The 19,816-nt window shown below is 35.0% G+C and overlaps 1 protein-coding gene across 2 annotated transcripts in view; it reads left to right on the top strand.

Moving 5' to 3' along the window:
* Positions 1-15,501, top strand: part of UBE2D1 (ubiquitin conjugating enzyme E2 D1) — a 34,787-nt gene extending 19,286 nt beyond the window's left edge. The window contains exons 2-8 of one of the 2 annotated variants that reach the window (XM_087824415.1): positions 5,795-5,858; positions 5,952-5,983; positions 8,015-8,092; positions 9,407-9,512; positions 12,450-12,543; positions 13,339-13,385; positions 13,484-15,501. In XM_087824415.1, coding sequence (XP_087680541.1) covers positions 5,795-5,858; positions 5,952-5,983; positions 8,015-8,092; positions 9,407-9,512; positions 12,450-12,543; positions 13,339-13,385; positions 13,484-13,566 — 504 coding nt within the window. In that variant the 3' untranslated portion in view covers positions 13,567-15,501. The remainder of the gene's footprint in view (positions 1-5,794; positions 5,859-5,951; positions 5,984-8,014; positions 8,093-9,406; positions 9,513-12,449; positions 12,544-13,338; positions 13,386-13,483) is intronic. The other variant, XM_087824414.1, reaches the window with a different exon arrangement.
* The last annotated feature ends 4,315 nt before the right edge of the window (positions 15,502-19,816 follow it).

The following is a 19,816-nucleotide window of genomic DNA, read 5'->3' as shown; positions in this document are numbered from 1 at the left end:
ATTACCAAAATGCCCTCCAAAAGATTGTTTCTCAACTTACACCCCCTCCAACAGCGAGTGCCATGCCTGTTTCCTGCCAGAGCTGTGGCTGGAATTATTCTAATAGGTTGGCAATAATTTGGCTTGGGTAGTGGTCTCGTGAGTGTTTGTCCATTTATACGTTGCTCTTTCCATTTTTTGCCCTACAAAACACTGTTTTGCTTTTTTAAAAAATGTTTTTTTTAATTTTTTTTAGAGAGAGGACATGGGAGATGGGGAGAGAGAGAAACATCGATCGGTTACCTCTCGTGCACACACTGAGCAGGGTTCAGACTCGCAACCTGGGCATGTGCCCTGACTGGGAATCGAACCAATGGCCTTTTGGTACATGGGACAGTGCTCAACCAACTGAGCCAGACTGTCCAGGGCCACACTGTTTTTCTTTTATAACAAACACATATCGATATAATACTTAATTAAAAATGAACGGTTTTAAATATTTTGGTTTTGAGACCTTTTACTTTTAATCAGCTTGGGATAAAAGCATGGTCAAGAAGACCTAGACAAGAGGCCAGGTTGGGGGGCAGTTAGTGAAGCAGTAATTGGAGCCTACCTACAGGGAGCATCCTGCGTTTCAGGGTAGTGGTAGGATAGTGAGAAGTATTCAAGAAGTGAGCGTCACTGTCATAAACTGTTCTTTAGAAGGGGCGTCCGTTAGCTGTGAGTAGTATGGAGTTAAGCCTTGGCTCTTCTGAGGATTCTATAGACTTGAGCAATTTGTATAATTCAGTGTTAATTCTTACAGAGAGTGGAGAGAGGAGCAGAGGAGAGATTACTAATCCTAACATTTCCTTCGGGAATAACATAAGAATCAATGGATTATTTTTTATACTCCATATGTGCCTGTGATGCTAGAAGCGGGTAAATAAGAATATTAGTTATATCAGAGAAAACATAAATGAGATAAGGTGATTCCTGAAAACCTGGAGTAAACTAATTAAAAGGGAAGAGTTAATGAGTATCAGTGGTCCTTGATTTCTTGTGTCCTATCTAAAAGTACACTGGCTGCTGAGCTAAGAGCCAAAAAGGTGGGGTTTGGTTGTAGCACTTGTTTTATATTTTTACGTTCTAGCACATCTCAGAATTCTTTAATTTTCTTTTTTCAAATTCAAGATCTGTGTGTGTGTGTGTGTGTGTGTGTGCATATATATAGTTGTTGTTGTTGTTAATACTCACCTGATATTTTTTCCATTGATTTTTAGAGAGAGTGGAATGGAGGGAGGGGGAGAGAGAAACAGCGACATTGAGAGAGACACATTGATTGGTTGCCTCCCACACATGCCCCAACCAGGGCTGGGGATCAACTCTTGACCGGAATCAAACCCTTGACCCTTTTGGTGCAAGGGCCGTCGCTCTGTCTACTGAGCGATACCAGCCAGGGCAAGAACTGTATTTTTAAGGGTGGGTGTACACTGTGCCTTTTGTTTCCTGTGGTCATCCTCTCTGTACCTGCGCACTGTAGTTTTAGTTACATATTTACAAACAGTATAACAACATGTTTCCAGACATGGTTTGACAAAGGGACAGGACATTATAAATTTAGACCCTTCTTAAAAGTCTAGGATGTGTAAGTTCCTCACCCAGGCCTTAGTGCCATTATTAGTAGTAATCGTCAGTGTGACTATTAAGAATGTTTGATGTTTGATGTACTATCAGCTGCCTCTTTCCTATAATAAGTGAGCTTTCAGTAGACAACCTAAGAACCTGGCCTTTGCAGGAGTTCATTGTTAGATTTTGTCTCTCTCATCCTTAGCTCTTAACTTCTCTTTACAGAGGAGATAGAATCAGGGCACAAAAATGTGAGAACAAGGTAACCTTTATTTTTCTGTAATACTTTAATGGGATTTGAAGAACTGTCTCATATTTGAAATCTGAACATGGTTCATGACTATTCCAAATAAAATGTGGTTTTGGATTTTTTTTATTAGTAAACAATAAATTTATGTATTTATTATATGTGTGATTTATTCACATATACATTATCTATGTAAAATATAAGTGCTTGTGAATCATTAACAGTTTTTAAAAACCACAATTAGATACTGCATTTTCTAATGAACTAGTTTTCTGGTTAAAATAAGGGCAAAGAAATCTCATTTACCCATATATACTAATGTTTAGAAAACTACACATGATGAATATTTCCAGAAGCAATCTCCTAAAAGCCCAAGTTAGAAAACTTAAATAAAACACAGTCCTTCTAAAATGGGGCTGTGACTTGGGAATGCCTCCTCTGCTACTAGAGAATTGGATTGGATTTTCAATTTTATATTATCTTAACATTTATTCAAATGCTTCCTGTGTACCAGAGACTGATATATGCTTTACATGTGTCATTTCACTTGTTGGTCATAGAAACTATGGATGAAAGTAGTAATGCCCCTTACATGAAAGAAAACTGAGATTAGGAAAGAAAAAAAAATATTTTGCCTAAGGTCATGTGGCAAGTGTGTGGTGGCACCTGGACTTGAACTTTAAAGCCTTGCTTTTTAACCACTATTGCTAAGTCAGAGACTGAAATATTTCTCTTTATTGTGTAACTATATCCGGACCAAAGGAGTTGCTAACTCTGTTAGTTAATTCTTGTCAGGAAGAGAAGCATTGTACCAGCTGTGAAAAAAACAGCAACAAAACCAAAAATGAAAGTACCAAAGTAGACTGAAAGACTTGGAAGAAGGAGACCTGACTTTGCACTTGGCTCAGTTGCTTAGCTCATATCACTTTTTCCGGAAAGCCTATCACTACCATGTCTTCTTGTTTGTCTCTATTAGAACACTGAACTCATTGCTATAATTACCATATTGTAATGACTCTAAGGTGCACATTGTTTTTGTTTTGAATAAAATCTGGATGCATCTTATAATCCATGGTATGATAAAATTAATTGGCAGCATTCCTCCTTAATTATTGTTACATAAAATAAGGATGTGTTTTACGGTGGATGACATCTTAGATTTGATGAAATGCAAAATTTGTTTACATGTGTTCCCATGAAAATGTTTACATCATTCCCACAGTTTTAAATACCAGGTATATACAATGATTTTCCAATTTCTAGTCCAGTCCTCTTTTATACTTCAGTCCTGTATGTTGAACTAAAAGTTCCCTTGCTGTCACAGGGGTTACAGATTCTGTAGGTCTACCTTCCAAATCAACTTGTCTTCTAGTGTTCCCTCGTCTCAGTAAATGGCATCTACCTTTGTACGTTTGTGAAGCTAAAAAGCTAGAAGTTTGACCTTCAGGGTTTGAATCCCAGTTCTACCCTGCACACACCAGCACTGTGCGCACATAGTGAAGTGAGTCACCTGTGCTCTTCATCTGTGACACGGGGAACATGACACCTACCTCTGAGGATTGTTAGGACAATAAAACATCGAGTAAATGCTAGCTGCCCTGACCTTCCTCATACATATCCGTGACCTCTCCTTACTCTGCACATGTAATTAATTCATCATCACATCCTGTGATAGGTAAATCCTTCAAAATATCTCAGATCTGTCTGCTTTTCCTTGTTGCCACTCCTCCAGTCCAGTCCCCTGTTTTTCTTGCCTGTGGTAACTAATCTTATAGCTTCTCCTCTTTCCCATCTCTAATCCATTCAGTTACTAAGACCAGTAGTGCCATCTTTTAAATCAGATCATGCCACTGCTTAAAACCCCTCCCGAGGCACTGGGATAAAACCCCAAATCCTTAACATGGGTATATTGTTCCTAGTTTGGGGCCTGGCCTCTGCCTACTTTTTCAACCTCATTTTATGCCGCTCTGCCGCACAGTGTCACTCAAATCTGCCCCAAACTCCCACTCAGTTAGATTTCAGCTTAGGTCCCTTTTCCTCAGAGACATTCCCTGATCTTCAAGCTAAATTAGGTTCTTCAATCCTAATATATAGGTTTTTTTTTATATTGAACTTATACCTTTTCTACTTGGAGGTGATTAGATTCTTCCCAGCTGAAGGTAAGGGAAAGGTAATTTCTCCAAGGTCTTAGAGCTATGGTAAAACTGGAATGCCAACCCGGGACTGGCCCACCTAAAGCTGTGCCCTCTCCACGATCCTTCCTGTGCTTCCTTGATAGCAGAAAAGAGCATATGAATCAACATGCTAGGCTTCAAAATATGGCCTTACTGTTCTCCTTTCTTTTCATTTGACCTTTGGGTTTTTCCTTAAATAGCCGTCTCTGTGAGCCTTCACTCTCTCAAATTAGATTATAAATATGTTGAAGTGAGACCTGTTTCTTATATATTATATACCTAATACTTATATAAATTACCTTGCCTACAGTAGATACTCATTAAATATTTTTATCCTAGAAATATTAAAGAAAAACAATTTTAATCCATTTAGTTTTTTCAAGGTTTGGAGCTGCCTCGTGAAGAAATTTAATACCTTATTTCCTATTCTTCTTCCAGTCAGTGACAGAATACATTTTGTCTTTTTTTTATGGTAATACAGTGTTTTATTTATTCTGTCCATTAATAACTAACATTTGAGAACATTTACAATGTTAATGGAACTTAATCTAAGAGAAGTTCAACTTCTATTTTTCAAAATATTTCAGTACTGATATTAAGAGAGATAATTATGGTCAAAATTATTATGTCAAAAATTATAATAAATGTTTGATGTTAGTCTACATTCAATTAATTTTTTGATGTGAAGTTCTTTGGCTGTAAGAACATTTGGTTTACTTCACTAGAGGGAATACCTGTTAATGCTAGCATGGCCTCTTCTTGGTGTTTCTTCTGCTGTTGATGTTTAGCAGAGTTATGATGATTGTTTGAATGGAGTTGAGTGCGGAGGTTCTCTTCATGTTCACTCCAAATAAGAGTACCTACCCTGCCCAGCCGGCGTGGCTCAGCGTTTGAGCATCAACCTGGAATCCAGGCGATCGGGGTTCAATTCCCTGTCAGGGCACAGGCCCGGGTTGCGGGCTCAATCCCCAGTTGGGTGCGTGCAGGAGGCAGCCGATCAATGACTCTCTCACATCATTGACGTTTCTCTCTCTCTCTCCCTCTCCCTTCCTCTCTCTGAAGTCAATAAAGATATATTTAATAAAAAGAAAAAGAGTACATACCATAATACTGTAGTAATGAGAAGATAGATGACAATGCAACTGCCCTGTACTTTTTCCCCCAAAATATGTCTTTGTTGATTTCAGAGAGAGAAAGGGAGAGGGAGAGATAGAAGCATCAATGATGAGAGAGAGCCATTGATCTGCTGCCTCCTGCACGCCCCCCCTGGGGATCCGGCTGGCAACTGAGGCACATGCCCTGACCGGGAATCGAACCTCTATCTTTTGGATCCTAGGTCAATGCTCAACTGCTGAGCTACACTGGCTCAGCTAAGGAGTTTAGCTAAGATACAGGAATAAAAGCCAACATGAGATATAGTATGAAGCCAAATTGGGAGCTTAAGAAAAGAACAAAGCCATAAATTGCTCTTTCTGGCAATGGAGATGGTGAATTTTCCACCATTTCTCTGTGGCTTGAGACTATCTGAACACGGAGGCCCATGTGCAGGGACAGACCCTCTCCGCCACCCCCAGGAGCCCAGGGGGCGAGAGAGGGAAAACTAAGTGGCAGGCTGAGTGGCGATGGCTCCCCTGCCCACCGCAGGCCACATTTGGCCTGTTTTCATATTTTGAACTGAACTGCCTAAAATGGTTTTAAAAGTGAAGTTGATAGTCTGTGTCTTCATGGTTTATTATGCTGTTTTACTAGAAAAAGAATTAATCTTAAGTATTTTGTTTTGTTTCAGGAATTAAGTGATCTACAGCGTGACCCACCTGCTCACTGTTCAGCTGGACCTGTGGGAGACGACTGTAAGCTTTGCTTTATTGCTAGCATTTTGCTACCTGTAATAATATAGGTTTGAACATTTGTTAATGACTCCAAAACTCCTTTGTTTGTTTCAGTGTTCCACTGGCAAGCAACTATTATGGGGCCTGTAAGTATGATTCATATATATGAAATTAATCCCCTCATACTTCATTCTTGCCATTTCACCTTTGATCAGATGTTTGTGGCTAAGGTTGAATTCTCTTGTATGTGAATCACTCAGGAAGCAAAATGTGATTAAAGGGTTTATGATAATTTTCTACAGCACTGATGGCAAATACTTGCTAGGGTCGTTGGGATGTGTTTTCCTTTGCCAAATCCTCAGTCATTATACATAGTAATGGATCACCCACAAGTTGCAACCAGGCTGTGCGTTTCCTTTATCTTTTTTTAAACACAAAAAGCTAGTTGTTCAGAACTAAGCATAATTATTCCCACATCAACAGTTTTAGTAGGTCAGAAATAAGTCTAACGCAATAATGGAATTCCTACAGGTAACAGGTACCCATTTGCAGTGAGTTTTATCACTTCCCATATGTGAGAGATAACTGATAAAATATTGCATTGGGTCTATCTTTGCCACCTCATGAGTGTGGCGCTTTTAGTTTTGTTGGATTATCCTGAAATCAAAATTACCTGCTATTTTATGGGCGGCTTCTCTCAACACTAATTACCATTTTTAAGATTATTTCTTTCTACACCCAAGAGGCAGCTGTGACTAGAAACAGGCTTTCCTCTGTATGAGCAGAAATCTGATTGCATAAGAATGGGCACAGACAGCTTAAATCTTCTTCTGGGAAACATACTAACATGTTTTCATGAACATCATTCTCTCCTCTCTCCCCCAAAAGAGCTCTATCTAGGTCTAGTGAGCCACAGAGTTTTTAATCGTATTGCCTTGTGTTTAACTTAAGAAACAAAACAATTGACTTTTCAGAGCAGGAGTCCTGGGCAGGTATCTCAGTTACTAAATTGTCAAGTTAGCCTTTTAAAGGGTAAAATGCAACATTTATTTAAATGGCAATGTTTAAGAAGAATCTGGTGGTTTGTTTTTCATTGCTTACTAAGAACCTTCAAAATACTATCATCCTTACCACTTAAATTATAGCCCTTCAAAAATATTTCTTAGGTGAATTACGTGTAGCAAATGGTTATAATTATGTTATGCATACCCCCTTTATTTTAGTAATGTAAACATGTCACTTCATAGTATCATTTGAATATCTAAACAGACTATTGACTATCAATTGTAATTTACTTATGTTTTCTACATTCCTTATAATATTTAATGAACTAGAATTAAACAATACATACAGTAAGAATAATTATACAATATAGTCCTCTAATATATATGCACAAACTTAAGAAAGAAGTAATGATAGTCTTGCTATTATAACCAAAATGGTAATACAACATGATACATTTAATTAAATATAAAGGAATTAAAATATAATCTTAAGTATTTTTGCTACCTTTAAAAAAACTATCTTTTTTTCCCTTGCTTGTAACATATTTTCTAATTGCCATAAAAATGCATGGCCAAATTGAAATTCCTCTTGTTGATTCATGATTTGATAATTCCGTGAATATTGAATTTCTTAGGTTTGTTTGGGGCTTTTTGTACATTTTCACATTATTTTCTAAACTATTATTGAGTGAGGATTTGAGGTCTAAATTGTGTCCCTTAGCCTTTCCCTTTCATAGCTTATTCTCTTCAATTCATCTCCATTCTTGCCCCTCAGAGAACTATCAGAACTTCAGTTTCATAAGTTAGCAGGTAAACACTAGCCCCAGCCCTTTTTTTTCATACTTATTACTGCTGCAGAAAATGATTCTCTTCTCACAGCAGTCTTGTGTATATACTGATACTTAAAAATATGTATTTGTAAATAGATTTGTACAGGCAAGTCACACCACTGTGTGTGTGCTATTTTTGTGTTAAACTCTATGATATCAACATGATAGTTGGGAAATCCTCATTCATACCTGCAAAGGAAAACCTGTTTTCAAGGTAAATGATCTGAACTTATGACAAAATGATGGCATGTTTTTCAAACTGACATTTTTTGGGGGGGGGATCATTTTAGGTTATCAAATAAATGTAGTATCAAACACTGATGCAGATATTTTGTAATTTCAGCCTGATAGCGCATATCAAGGTGGAGTCTTCTTTCTCACTGTCCACTTTCCGACCGACTATCCTTTTAAACCACCAAAGGTACTTTTATTTTTATAATTGATGCTACTCCTATGTCAGGGCTATATCCAGAGATATTTTTATGATGTCCAGGACAGGTTCATGTTCAACTATTTTGTAAAACTACTGAGTTTAAAATATGCTTTCTTACTCAAATAATTGTATTATGTTTGTAAAACAGAGGACAGTATCTGTTACGCTATAAATTAGGTTCCTTACTTTATTTTCCTCTTCATTAGATCTCTGTTGTTTGGGTTTTATAGTAAAAAATCAGACTTTTCCATGTAGGGAATTATCTTTTTTCTCAGTTTTAAGTATTCAGCAAGCATTTACTGAACACCTGCCAGGTTCTGTTACATTGGGGAATACAAAAGTAAATATGACACAGTCCCTTCATTTAGTGTTGTTAGGAGGGATGAAAACATATTCTTATTCCATTTAATTAATTAATTAATATTAATTTTTTTAGTTTTAAATCACTTTATTATCTCTATTGTTTGTTTTTAATTTTATCTTTATTGTTGAAAGTATCATAGGTAATTCCCCCCCCCCCCACCCCCCCTGCATTGTTCCATTTACTTTAGATCTAAAGAGGAAACAAATGATAGGGATATCAGGAGGGACAAAATCATTAACAAATTCTATCATTCAGGAAATACGTATTTTATTTATTTAATTTTTTTCAAATTATAAGAGAGAATTTATTCAGAAAGTTTCAGAGGCAGAGGAAGTGAGCCAGCTGAGCTGTGTGGGCTCAGGAAACAAATTATATTTTTTAAAATACCCGAATAACATTATATATGTGAAACAATAAAGCAAAAACTCTTGTGGGAGTTTAGGATTCTTGGTGGATTTCTCAGGAGAGGTCACAAACTGAGGCCCCTCAACTTTCCCCCAGAACAGGATTAGCACCCTATTTTTAGATCCTGTTTAGCACCCTATTTTTAGTGTCACTTCCAGGTATCACTGATAATCAAATTAAAAAAAGGATTACTTTGAGGGATCATCAAGGCCATGGTTAATTACTTCAGGTACTACTCAGCAAGTCATATCAGCTATTATAGACCTATTTACTGTACTCTCCAAAATATTTCTCAGTTTCTTGCTGGAGGTGGGGAGTAGCGGGGCGGGGAAACTGACTTTATCTGCTTTCACATTCCCAGTAGCTAAAACTATGCACGTACAAAGTAGATGTTCATTCAATTTGTGTTGAATACATTTCTCTGCTGGGGTCACTTAAAATTGAAGACATTTTACCCTAGAGCAAATCAGTTCTGTTCTTTGTTCACTGTTCATGGATTGTCACATTTTTATTTTGTTTTGTTTTATGTTTAGATCGCTTTCACAACAAAAATTTACCATCCAAATATAAACAGTAATGGAAGTATTTGTCTTGATATCCTGAGGTCACAATGGTCACCAGCTCTGACTGTATCAAAAGGTAATTTCACTTATCGGATATATAACAGTTGATGATAATGAGACTGGAAAAATATAGAAAAATCTAAGGACCAAAGTTTTAAAAAAAACAGTCTGTGTTTCCTCCTGCTTTGATTTTGCTTTGCTTTCATAGTTCTTAATATGTATTCTCTTTAGCTTTTAACAGTTAATAACCTTGGTGGGGGTGGTGTTGGTAGGCATATCTAAGTGATGAAATACGAGAAATTTAAAATCTTAGACCTAGAAAGTTGGGGATAAGCCTCTTGGCAGTTTACCCTTTCGGCTTGGCTTTATCTTTAAAAAGAGAGAGAGCAGAAGTAAATATATGATTTTAGGGCCAGGTGTCTCATTTATTAAATGAGATTTTTGACCTAATGATCAAAGCTTTATATCTGTTTTACTTCATATAAGAAGAAATATCAGATTAGGCTGATAAAATAAATTATTTAAAATAAAAGACATATTTGACACGATAGACTAATGTAGTACATGTAATATAGTGCTCCAAACCAGCAGCATACAACCTCTTTCATCTCATGGCACATATAAACTAACTAAGATTCTGCAGCACACCAAAAAAACATATTTTTTGCCAATCTGACAAAAATAGGTATAATTTCGATTCATTCATACCAGGTGGCTGTTGTATTGGCTGTTGTCATTTTTTTATTTGACAATCTAAGAGGGGAGAGGTCATTGCCCCCGACTAAATAGTCAGGTACTGCATGTTTTGAAAATTCTTGCTGCATACCTGTTGAAAATTGCTGCTCTAAACTTTGAATAATCAATAGCATTGTCATAATGACTGATACATACTCCACATGGATTCTTAACTTTCAAGGATCTGTAACATTGTTCTTTGCTAAATTCTCAGATTTGTACATCTGAAGCCATTTTTGTTTCTTTAATGAATCCTGTTTGCTGTGTTAACCCTCTTAATTCATGTCTTGTTTCTCTAAACAGAAGAGAACCTGACTGTTGGAAAATATTGTTTTGAGTTAGAAGCATCTGCCCTTGAAGTAAACTTGGTAGTTTTACCTTTTTATAAAATTTAAGAAAATTGATTCTCTTGAAGGATTCAGAGAGGGATCCATGGTCATTGAAAAAATTTTTAAAAAATAAATGCTACTTGAATATATAACCTGTTTTTAAAAGTGATGAGGTTTATAGGAAACAAAGTCTATAGCCATAATTATTTTAAGTTCTAGGTGAGTAATAGCCCTTTAGGTCAGTTATTTGTGGATGGCAGTTTTTGTGACCTAAAATGTTTGTGTTAAACATTCATGTAGATTCCAGTGTCTTTTAAAAAATCTTTTATATAGTGTAACTGTTAGGCACTAGATGTAGCAAAGATTCTTTGTCAAAGGGTTATTCAAATTCACGTATTCTTTCCTGGAATGGTATCACAAAATATAATTCATTTGGCATAAGCAGCTAAATACCTACACATATAAAAGAAATGCCAGACTGCCAGATGTTGAGCACTTATCTTCTCACATTGGTAGCTTTTTATAAAGAATAACTAGTATTCTGCCTTCTGGTAACTGTCCTTTAAAAGAACAGTTTCAAATAGCCTCAGTTTTCTCATATGTAAAATGGGGATTATAATAGTATTACCACATAGGGTCACTGTGTACTTGGCACATAGTAAGCACACAAGTGAATGTCAGCATTCCTTTTATCTTATCTTAAAACATTTGATTTTTGTGCATAATAGTGAAATCGGGGCTCATGGCTCTGGGCAGCAGGCCTAGGGAGGCGAGGAAATTGCCTCTTGCTTGTTTTGTAAGGTAGTTTATACCTGCTGCCCCAAGTACAGACATTTCAGTGTCTTATTTTGATTTTTATCTGGAAACTTTCTGGAGACATTAGCCCACATAATCATGGTTTAATATACAGTAGAAGATAAGGAAGATGAATTAAATACTAGTTTTAGTGTCAGTGCCCTTGGCAGCATCTCCTTTTCACATCATTTAAGAATCAACTTTGCTTTATGGATTTTGGAGAATAGGAAAAGATAAAGGAACATACAGAGGAGGCTAGAAGTGGAAGGCTGTTCCAAGGACTCCACGGCCCCTCAGAGGCGGTGGCATGCCGATGAAGCCCACACATGAGGAACCAGAGTCCTCGTTGCTTCCTTTTTCAGATACTTAGATTTTTTGTGTGTGTACCTATTTGGATTAGTATTTATAAAAATACTAAATATACATATAAAAATTGTGGCAAGAAACAATTTTTAAATTTCCATCTATATTTTAAAATCTACAAGTTATGTAGTAACTATTCATATTACTTTTACATACATGTGATACAAATAATGCACATGGAATAAAAGAGTCATTGGAAAAAATCTTACGAATCTTCCTTCTTTGTGGACAATCTATAACACTAAGCCAAAGTAAAAAAGTACATGAGCACAATGTCCAAGTGGTTTGCACTGTTAACTATAATTTGATTGCTTTACCTTGAATTAATTAGAACACAGACTTTCTGCATTAAAATAGAATAAAAAATGGATGGTTTTCTCATTAAAGGATACAAATATATCTAAGAGATATCTAAAGTTAGGTTGCTATTCTAAACAGTTTTTGATTATGTACCATTTGGGCTATGTGTGTGTTACCAAAAATATTTTTGTAAATAACTCTTAAGTTTAAAGGTTATAATAGCTACTTTAGAGGTTCATATTTTTTAAATAAATAGAAATTAAATAGAATTTAAAACTTTAAAGGTATAATAATTTGTATTATATATATTGTATGGTAATTTTATAATTTTAAAAATTAAAAATACTGCCAGCTATAGTCTAAAATGTAATTTAATGTGTTTTGTTTTCCCTATGAGTTCATTGTCTATATTCAATGAGGTTATTTTCACATATGTAATTGTATAAAGAAGAAAGATCATTATCTAATATGAGGTTCTCTTTTCAATCTAGTTTTATTGTCCATATGTTCTCTACTTTGTGATCCTAATCCAGATGACCCCTTAGTACCAGATATTGCACAAATCTATAAATCAGACAAAGAAAAGTAAGTGTTTACTTATATTTATTTCTGTTTGGGTACATTTCTTTGTGGTCTACCAAAACATAAGTATTACCAATATATTTAATAAGTACATTTAGTTATGCTTATTATACTTACATTAAGTTTGTTTTTCTTTCCAGTGGAGTAAACCTTTCTTTTTAAACTCTGTTAGTCTTTTTATACAAAAAATCTTGTTCCTTTTCATATACTCTGTAAACCTTTACTTTTTTTTTTTAAAAAAATATATCTTTATTGATTTCAGAGAGAGGAAAGGAGAGGGAGAGAGAGATAGAAACATCAATGATGAGAGAGTCATTGATCGAGCCCGCAACCCGGGCATGTGCCCTGACCAGGAATCGAACCCCGATCGCCTGGATCCCAGGTCGACGCTCAACCGCTGAGCCACGCCCGGCTGGGCAACCTTTACTTTTTAATAGCAGATGCAGAAAGTATGTCTTGTTTTTGGTAGGAAAGAACTATATATAATTCTAGGGAATAAATTTAAAATGAAAGAATTTGATAATTGGGAAGTATTGGACATTATATTCTTTATCTTCTCCCAGGAAGAGAAGATCTCGCTAACCCCCCAAACTGATCTAGTTTTCAAACTGCTTCACCTTGCTGGTACCATCAATTCATTTGCAATTTCCAAATTGCTCATTGCCTTCTATAGATTTTTATTATAAATTGTGTCTTTTTTTAATTTTGTTGTTTATAGTTTAGGTATGTTTTCATATAGGTTGTAGAGAAATCCATCTGTTAAAAAATAATTTGTTTTCTGTTTTATTTATGCATAAGGCTAAGTCACATTCACCCAATAATTGGTATATGTGTGGTTATTGCAAGGAAGCATAGGAAGGTAGAATATACTACTTTATATAGATAGATCTTTTAAAAGATTCAATTTGTATGTTTTTACTATCTCCCTTTTGTATGCCTACAGATACAACAGACACGCAAGAGAATGGACTCAGAAATATGCAATGTAAAATCAAAAAATTTTTCATATATACCAGAGTACTGTAAAATCTAGGTTTTTTTCAATATTAGCAGTAAATTGAGCACTGTTTACTGTTTCATTGTACCATGAAATCTTTTGATTTTTATCCATTTTAAATGTATTTCTGAAGCAAGACAAAAAAAACTTCCAAAAATACCCTTAAGACTGTGATGAGAGCATTTATCATTTTGTATGCATTGAGAAAGACATTTATCATGGTTTTTAAGATACTTGGACATCTGCATCTTCAGCTTACAAGATCTACAATGCATCTGAAAAGCAACCAAATTATTTTTTGCTGAAACTAGATGTTTTTACATGAGAAATACTGTGTGTGTCGTCTATGTTGTCAGTTTTATAAATCTGTATTCAGATTTCATTCTTTGTTAGCTCACTTTATAATTTGTATTTTTTTACTGTATAGACTAAATATATTCTATTTACGTGTATGTCAACTCATTACTTTTTCCCTGTGAACAGTATTGAAAAAAACCGAACGGTTGATAATTAAATGAATTAACTGTCTGTCTCCCTTGTCTTAGGGTATTCTGTAGATTGAGTGCAGATTTCTTAAACCTGAATGATCTTTACACTGTAATTCTCAGTATACTGATTATGGAGAAACACTTGTTTTGATTTTGTTATACTTGACTTAACTTTATTGCAATGTGAATTAATTGCACTGCTAAGTAGGAAGATGTGTAACTTTTATTTGTTGCTATTCACGTTTGAATTTTTTTCTGTATAGTCAATATTATAATGACACCTTTTACAGATCTTAATGTAGCTTTTTCCATATAAATAAAATGCTTTTTCTACTATTTGTCTTGATTACTTAAAAAGATAAAATAATACTTTATAAGTAAGGATCAAAACTATGTAAAATTTTGCATGAAAATTAATTACAAATTGTGAGACTAAGGCCTGTTGATTTGGCTAATTAACCACCATTAGTTATATAAATTTTATTGCTTAAGGTTTTTATCTGTTTACTAAATTGTCAGTCTAAAGAATGGTATAGATTGGTCCCTTGTTACAGAAGAGAATTTAGAATAAGTTAGGGTGTGTCTTGGATCATATCTAAAATGGATTATTTACTGAAGTACTAAGATGTATGTGTATAAGGTAGTGTCACCCACACTGAAAAAAGTATAGACCTGAAGAAAAATTAGATTCATTAAAAAAACACTCTAGATGTACCGGACATTGAATTTCTTCACATTTTAAAATTTAGAATTTCTAAAATAAAATTTTAGTGCCACCCGGTTTGAAAAAGAACATTTTTTTACTATAGAAATTATAGAGAAAATTCTAAAATGATGCTTCCTCTGTTTTTATAAACTGCCAGTTAAAAGTAGTTAAATAAGCAGGTTATCTTTGCAGATTTTAAAGAAAGCTTGAAAGTTCTAATATTTTAACTTGGGAAAAATATATCTCTGATTATTAGCATGCTTACCAAACTTGAGTGAGTGTCACTTTTAAGAAGAGTTGTAGCTCTTCTGAGTATTGCAGTAGCTGTATAAGTGTGTAAGAATCTGTAATGGGTGTAGTAATTCATTAGCAAAGCATTTAAATCACTGAAGTATTTTACCATGGTTCATTATTATTAAAACACAGAATAACCCGTTGTTAGCAAATGTGTTTTTATAAATGAATGTAAAATATTTAAATGAATTGTGAACTGGATGTTTAAGAAAATATAGGTTTAAAAAGTAATTATATTAAGTGATGTCTTGAAGCAGCCATATCATGAAAAACACTACTTGACTAGCTATATTATTATATGCTACGCTCCCCCAGAATTTGAACACTCAGCATCATTAGATTTTAGTATTTAGTATATTTTGATAGTGAAGGGTTTTGGTTCATGAATATCTTTCACTTTTTTATAAACTTTCATTTGTGTGGCATTTATTTTTGGAAGTGTCTTTTTTTTTCTTTATTAAAGTTTTTGAAACTTGCCTAACTCTTGTTTGCCTTTGCTTACATCTGAATTGCACAGCCAGACTCCTGAGGAGTGAGCACAAGTTCTTAACTAAAATCTTCAGAGTTCGTCGGTGGCATAATGGTCAGTCAAATCGCCATTTGGGTATGTTGTTTTTGCTTGATTCTAACAAAGAGTACGTCAGTTAACTTTCATAACTGTAAATCCCAAGCCAGGGGCCTTCCTCCATAGATTAACCATTAACGTAAGGACCTCCTTGGAATGAGGGAAATGGGTCGTCTTGGAGATTTAGGATCCTATTTGGAGTCCTGGATCCTTTGAGATACAGTTGAAAACTATATTCAAATTGTAATTGCCACATACAATCAGTCAGTAGTACAGGTTGTAAGGGCAACCTCACCTTCATCCCCCCACTATCTCAAAAGTGTATGATTCCTCAAATACAGGTTTTACATGTCTATGTAAACCATATGTTATTAATTTTTGCTTTAAGTTATCCCCCTCCCCACCTGCCCACCCTTCCATGAACTTTGTTAGGGAAAATTAAAAATTTTCTTTGTAAATCAACTACTTACAAATTTCAAAGGATCAAAAGGTATTAAGTGAGAAACACACAAACACAGCACACAAGAGCAACCCTAAGAGTTAATATTTAAAAGAGGGACTTTTTAAAAAGCTCAGTGATGGAAACAATACCACATATCGTTTTTCATTGCTCTTATTTTATTTCAGTGATCTGTTTGTCTTTGTACATGATTCAGTCATTGCAGTTTCACAGGATCCTCCCCTCTCACAGTTCTGTATTTTTATTTATTTTTTAAAATAATTTTTTCTTTTTCAATTACAGTGGACGTACAATATTATATTAGTTCTAGGTGTATAACCCAGTGATTAGACATTTATTTAACTTACAAAGTGATCACCCAAATACATCTAGTACTTGTCTGATACCATTTAAAAATAGAAGCATTGGGCAAATTCATTTTTCTCTTGGATTAAAAGAAATTCTTGGTCATGGACCTATTTATATCATGTTTATTTATTAGTAGTCAACTTGAAATGGATTCAAAATCCAGTCCAGTGAATTATTTAAAATTTGAGTTCTGCAGTAGAATCATCAGTCCTGTTACTCATTAGGACCAGCCATGGAAAATGTGATGAATGTGTTAGCCATGGCCATATAAACAGAGCTTCAGTGTACTCAAATTGTTGACTTTGGTCTGTTAAGATATAGCAGAGTACTGCTTTTTAAAAAAGCTTTTTTTTACAACTTTTAAGTGGTTATTATTAAAACAATAACAATTCTGAATTTCTAGAGTTCATTTCTTTTACTCTATTAACTCTAAACTAGAACTTTCAAAATATTTTTCTTTAAAGCAGAAGTTTAATTGCAATTTAGAATCCCTAAAATGTAATGCAGGTTATTTATGGAAGCTCTCATTTTTTACAGTGCTTCTCTTTTACTATTGACAGTTGTATGGTACAAATTTAAGGCAGCAGGTAGAGATTCATCTAATTTCATTTGTAAAAAGTCCTGTGCATCATTATTTCTACTTTTTTTTTTGGTATAGAGTGATAGCTGCAAACTCCTTTTCAACTGTGTAATTGACACACTTTCACCAGGGGTTTTCTTGGTAGTGGTGGTAGCTGAACATTTGTGGACAGCTGATATTTTTTGATGTTTTTTAGGTTGTCCTAATAGTGACAACCTAATAGCGTTATGTCAGTTATTTGTATTATGTCACCTTGAAATTTCTGCTGCCATTGTCCTGTTATACTAAGGATGTGGTTTTAAGTTATAAATGAACTGAACTAATAGGAAGAGGGACTATTCACACCAAAGTACTAGCATTGGGGGGATATTTTTGTATAGTAAAATACATTTAGATACATTTCTTTAAAAATTTATTTTAATACTCTCTTAGGTTCTACTGTTCTAGAGGGAGGGATATGCTCTTCTTACCTCAGGAGGAAGTTATTTTTATTCTACTGGCACAAGCTCTGAGCTATGCTTTCCCCATATAACTTACTTGATTGTGTTAAGATCTCTAGGGCAAAAGATCAATGTGAATTGTATATGAAATATTTTATTGCTAACTCTTCATATATATAGTAGGGAACGGAGTGCACCACTTGTGTTAGCACTTCTGATACACTGACTTGTTTTGGCAGTTCCACGACCACCCACGCATTCAGTGTGTCGATAGAAGAATTCACAAGACTAAATAAGCATATGGTCGTACTCACAGTTAAGATTTATTATAGTGACACAGCAAAGGTACACAGCTGGATGGCTCAGTAACAGGAATAGGGAGGAGGCAGAGTCTGAAGTAGTCCACGTGCCGGCTTCCTATGTTCTCTGAAGAGGCCACGCAGAGTGCCTCTGTGAAATGCAGTAACACGGGCTCCGTGTTTCTGTCCAGGAAATTCTGTTTGAATGTCAAGTCCAGGGTTTTTTGCCCTTTGCCCTTCAAAATTCTAATCTTCCAGAAGAAAAGCAGGATTTATGTTCTTCATAAATCACATTATTTAAAATGTCTAGTCAGCACAATAGACACAACAGTATCACATAGGGAAGGTTACAAAAGCCAACTTCCCAGATGCCAGCTGAGGTGAGGGCCAGCCTGGTAATACGCAAGCCCCTCCTAAAGGTCAGGTCTGTGCCATTTGGTGAAAAGACTCATCTTTCCCCTTGAATGGTCTTGGTACCCCTTTAGAAACCGGCTAAGGATAGAGGCTTATTTCTGGACTCTCAGTTCTCTTCTGTTGATCTCTACATCTTATGCCAGTACCAAAGGATATTGATTACCATAGCTTTGTAGTAACTTTTGAGGTCAAAAAGTGTGCGTCTTCTACCTTTGTTCTTTTACAATATTGTTTTGACTCTTCACATCTCTCGGGATTCCAAATGTATTTTAGGATCAGCTTTTCCATTTCTCCTGCCGAGATTTTAATTTGGATTGTATTAAATCTGTAGAGCAATTTTGGCACAGTTGACATCTTTTGTTCTGATTATATATTGCTGAATGACAAACCACCTTAAACTAAGTGGTGTAAAAGAACAACCATTTTATTGTGTTCATAGATTCCGTTGGTTCAGGAATTGGGATAGGGCACAGTAAGGATGGCTTGTCTATTCCTTGAAACTTAGGGCCTCTGCTGGGGGTGACTTAAATGGCTGGCAGCTGAAACCATTTGGAGGCTGCTTCACTCAAATGTTGGTAACTAGACAAGTATTATCTAAGTTTTATCACTGTTGAGAGCACTTAATAAAGGCCTTTCTATGTGGCTTGAGCTTCTCACAACACGGCAGCTCCAGGAGGGAGCAGCTGGAGAGCAAGTGTTCCGAGAGAATGAGAAGGAAGCTGCATGACCTTTTGTGATCTCGCCTTTGAGGTAACGTAGTGTTACTTCGGTGTCATTTATTGGTTGAGGCAGTCACTGGTCCTCTTGATTTCAAGGGAAGGGACATAGGTCTTCACTTTCCCATGAAAAAGAATTTAGGGGCACCACCACTTCCTGAGTCTTTTATTCCATAAATTATATATGTATATAAAATCGTTCAATGTACCAGGTTGTCTTTAATTTCTGACTATTCTGTAGTTTTCTGTGTTGCGAGGTCTTGCACATTTTTTATTGGATTTATTCCTAGGTATCTAATTTTTTAAACCTATTATAAGAGTTATTTTCATCTCACTTTCTAGTCATGTGTTTTTACTGTACTGAAGAACAATTTGTAATATTCGCCTTGTGTTCTGTAACCTTGCTAAATTTACTTTTTAAAAATTTATAGAATTTTAAAGTGTTTTGCTACAGTTATAATTGTTACCTGCAAAATAGTGATAATATTGTTTTCAATCTATATGTCTATTTTTCTTGTTGTGTTAGCTATGACCTCCTGTGTCATGTTGAATAAAAATAGTAATAGCAGGCATCCTTTCTTCAGTTCTGAGGGAAAACTTTCATTATTTCAATATTAAGTATGGTGTTTGCTTCATATTGCTAAATTCCCTTTTTATTTTTAGTTTATTGAGCATTTTTATTACTGTTGAGTTGCATGGTGAATTTTACTGAATTTTTAAAATATATATCAAGATTATTGTAGTTTTTATCCTTTCTCTCTATTAATGTCTTAAGTACGTGTTTATCACTACAAATTCCCTCTTAGAACTGTTTTCATTTTTGTTAACTTCAAGATATTTTAAAATTTCCCTTTTGTTTTCTTTTGACCCTTGGTTTTTCAAGAGTGTGTTATTTATTTATAAATCTTAGTAAATTTTATAGCTTCCTTCCTGTTACTGATTTCTAGTTTCGTACTATTGTGGTCTGAA

Source organism: Miniopterus natalensis, chromosome 14 (assembly GCF_054644295.1).
Source record: "Miniopterus natalensis isolate mMinNat1 chromosome 14, mMinNat1.hap1, whole genome shotgun sequence".
Taxonomy (NCBI): Eukaryota; Metazoa; Chordata; class Mammalia; order Chiroptera; family Miniopteridae; genus Miniopterus; species Miniopterus natalensis.
This window is presented reverse-complemented; position numbering and strand designations above follow the sequence as displayed.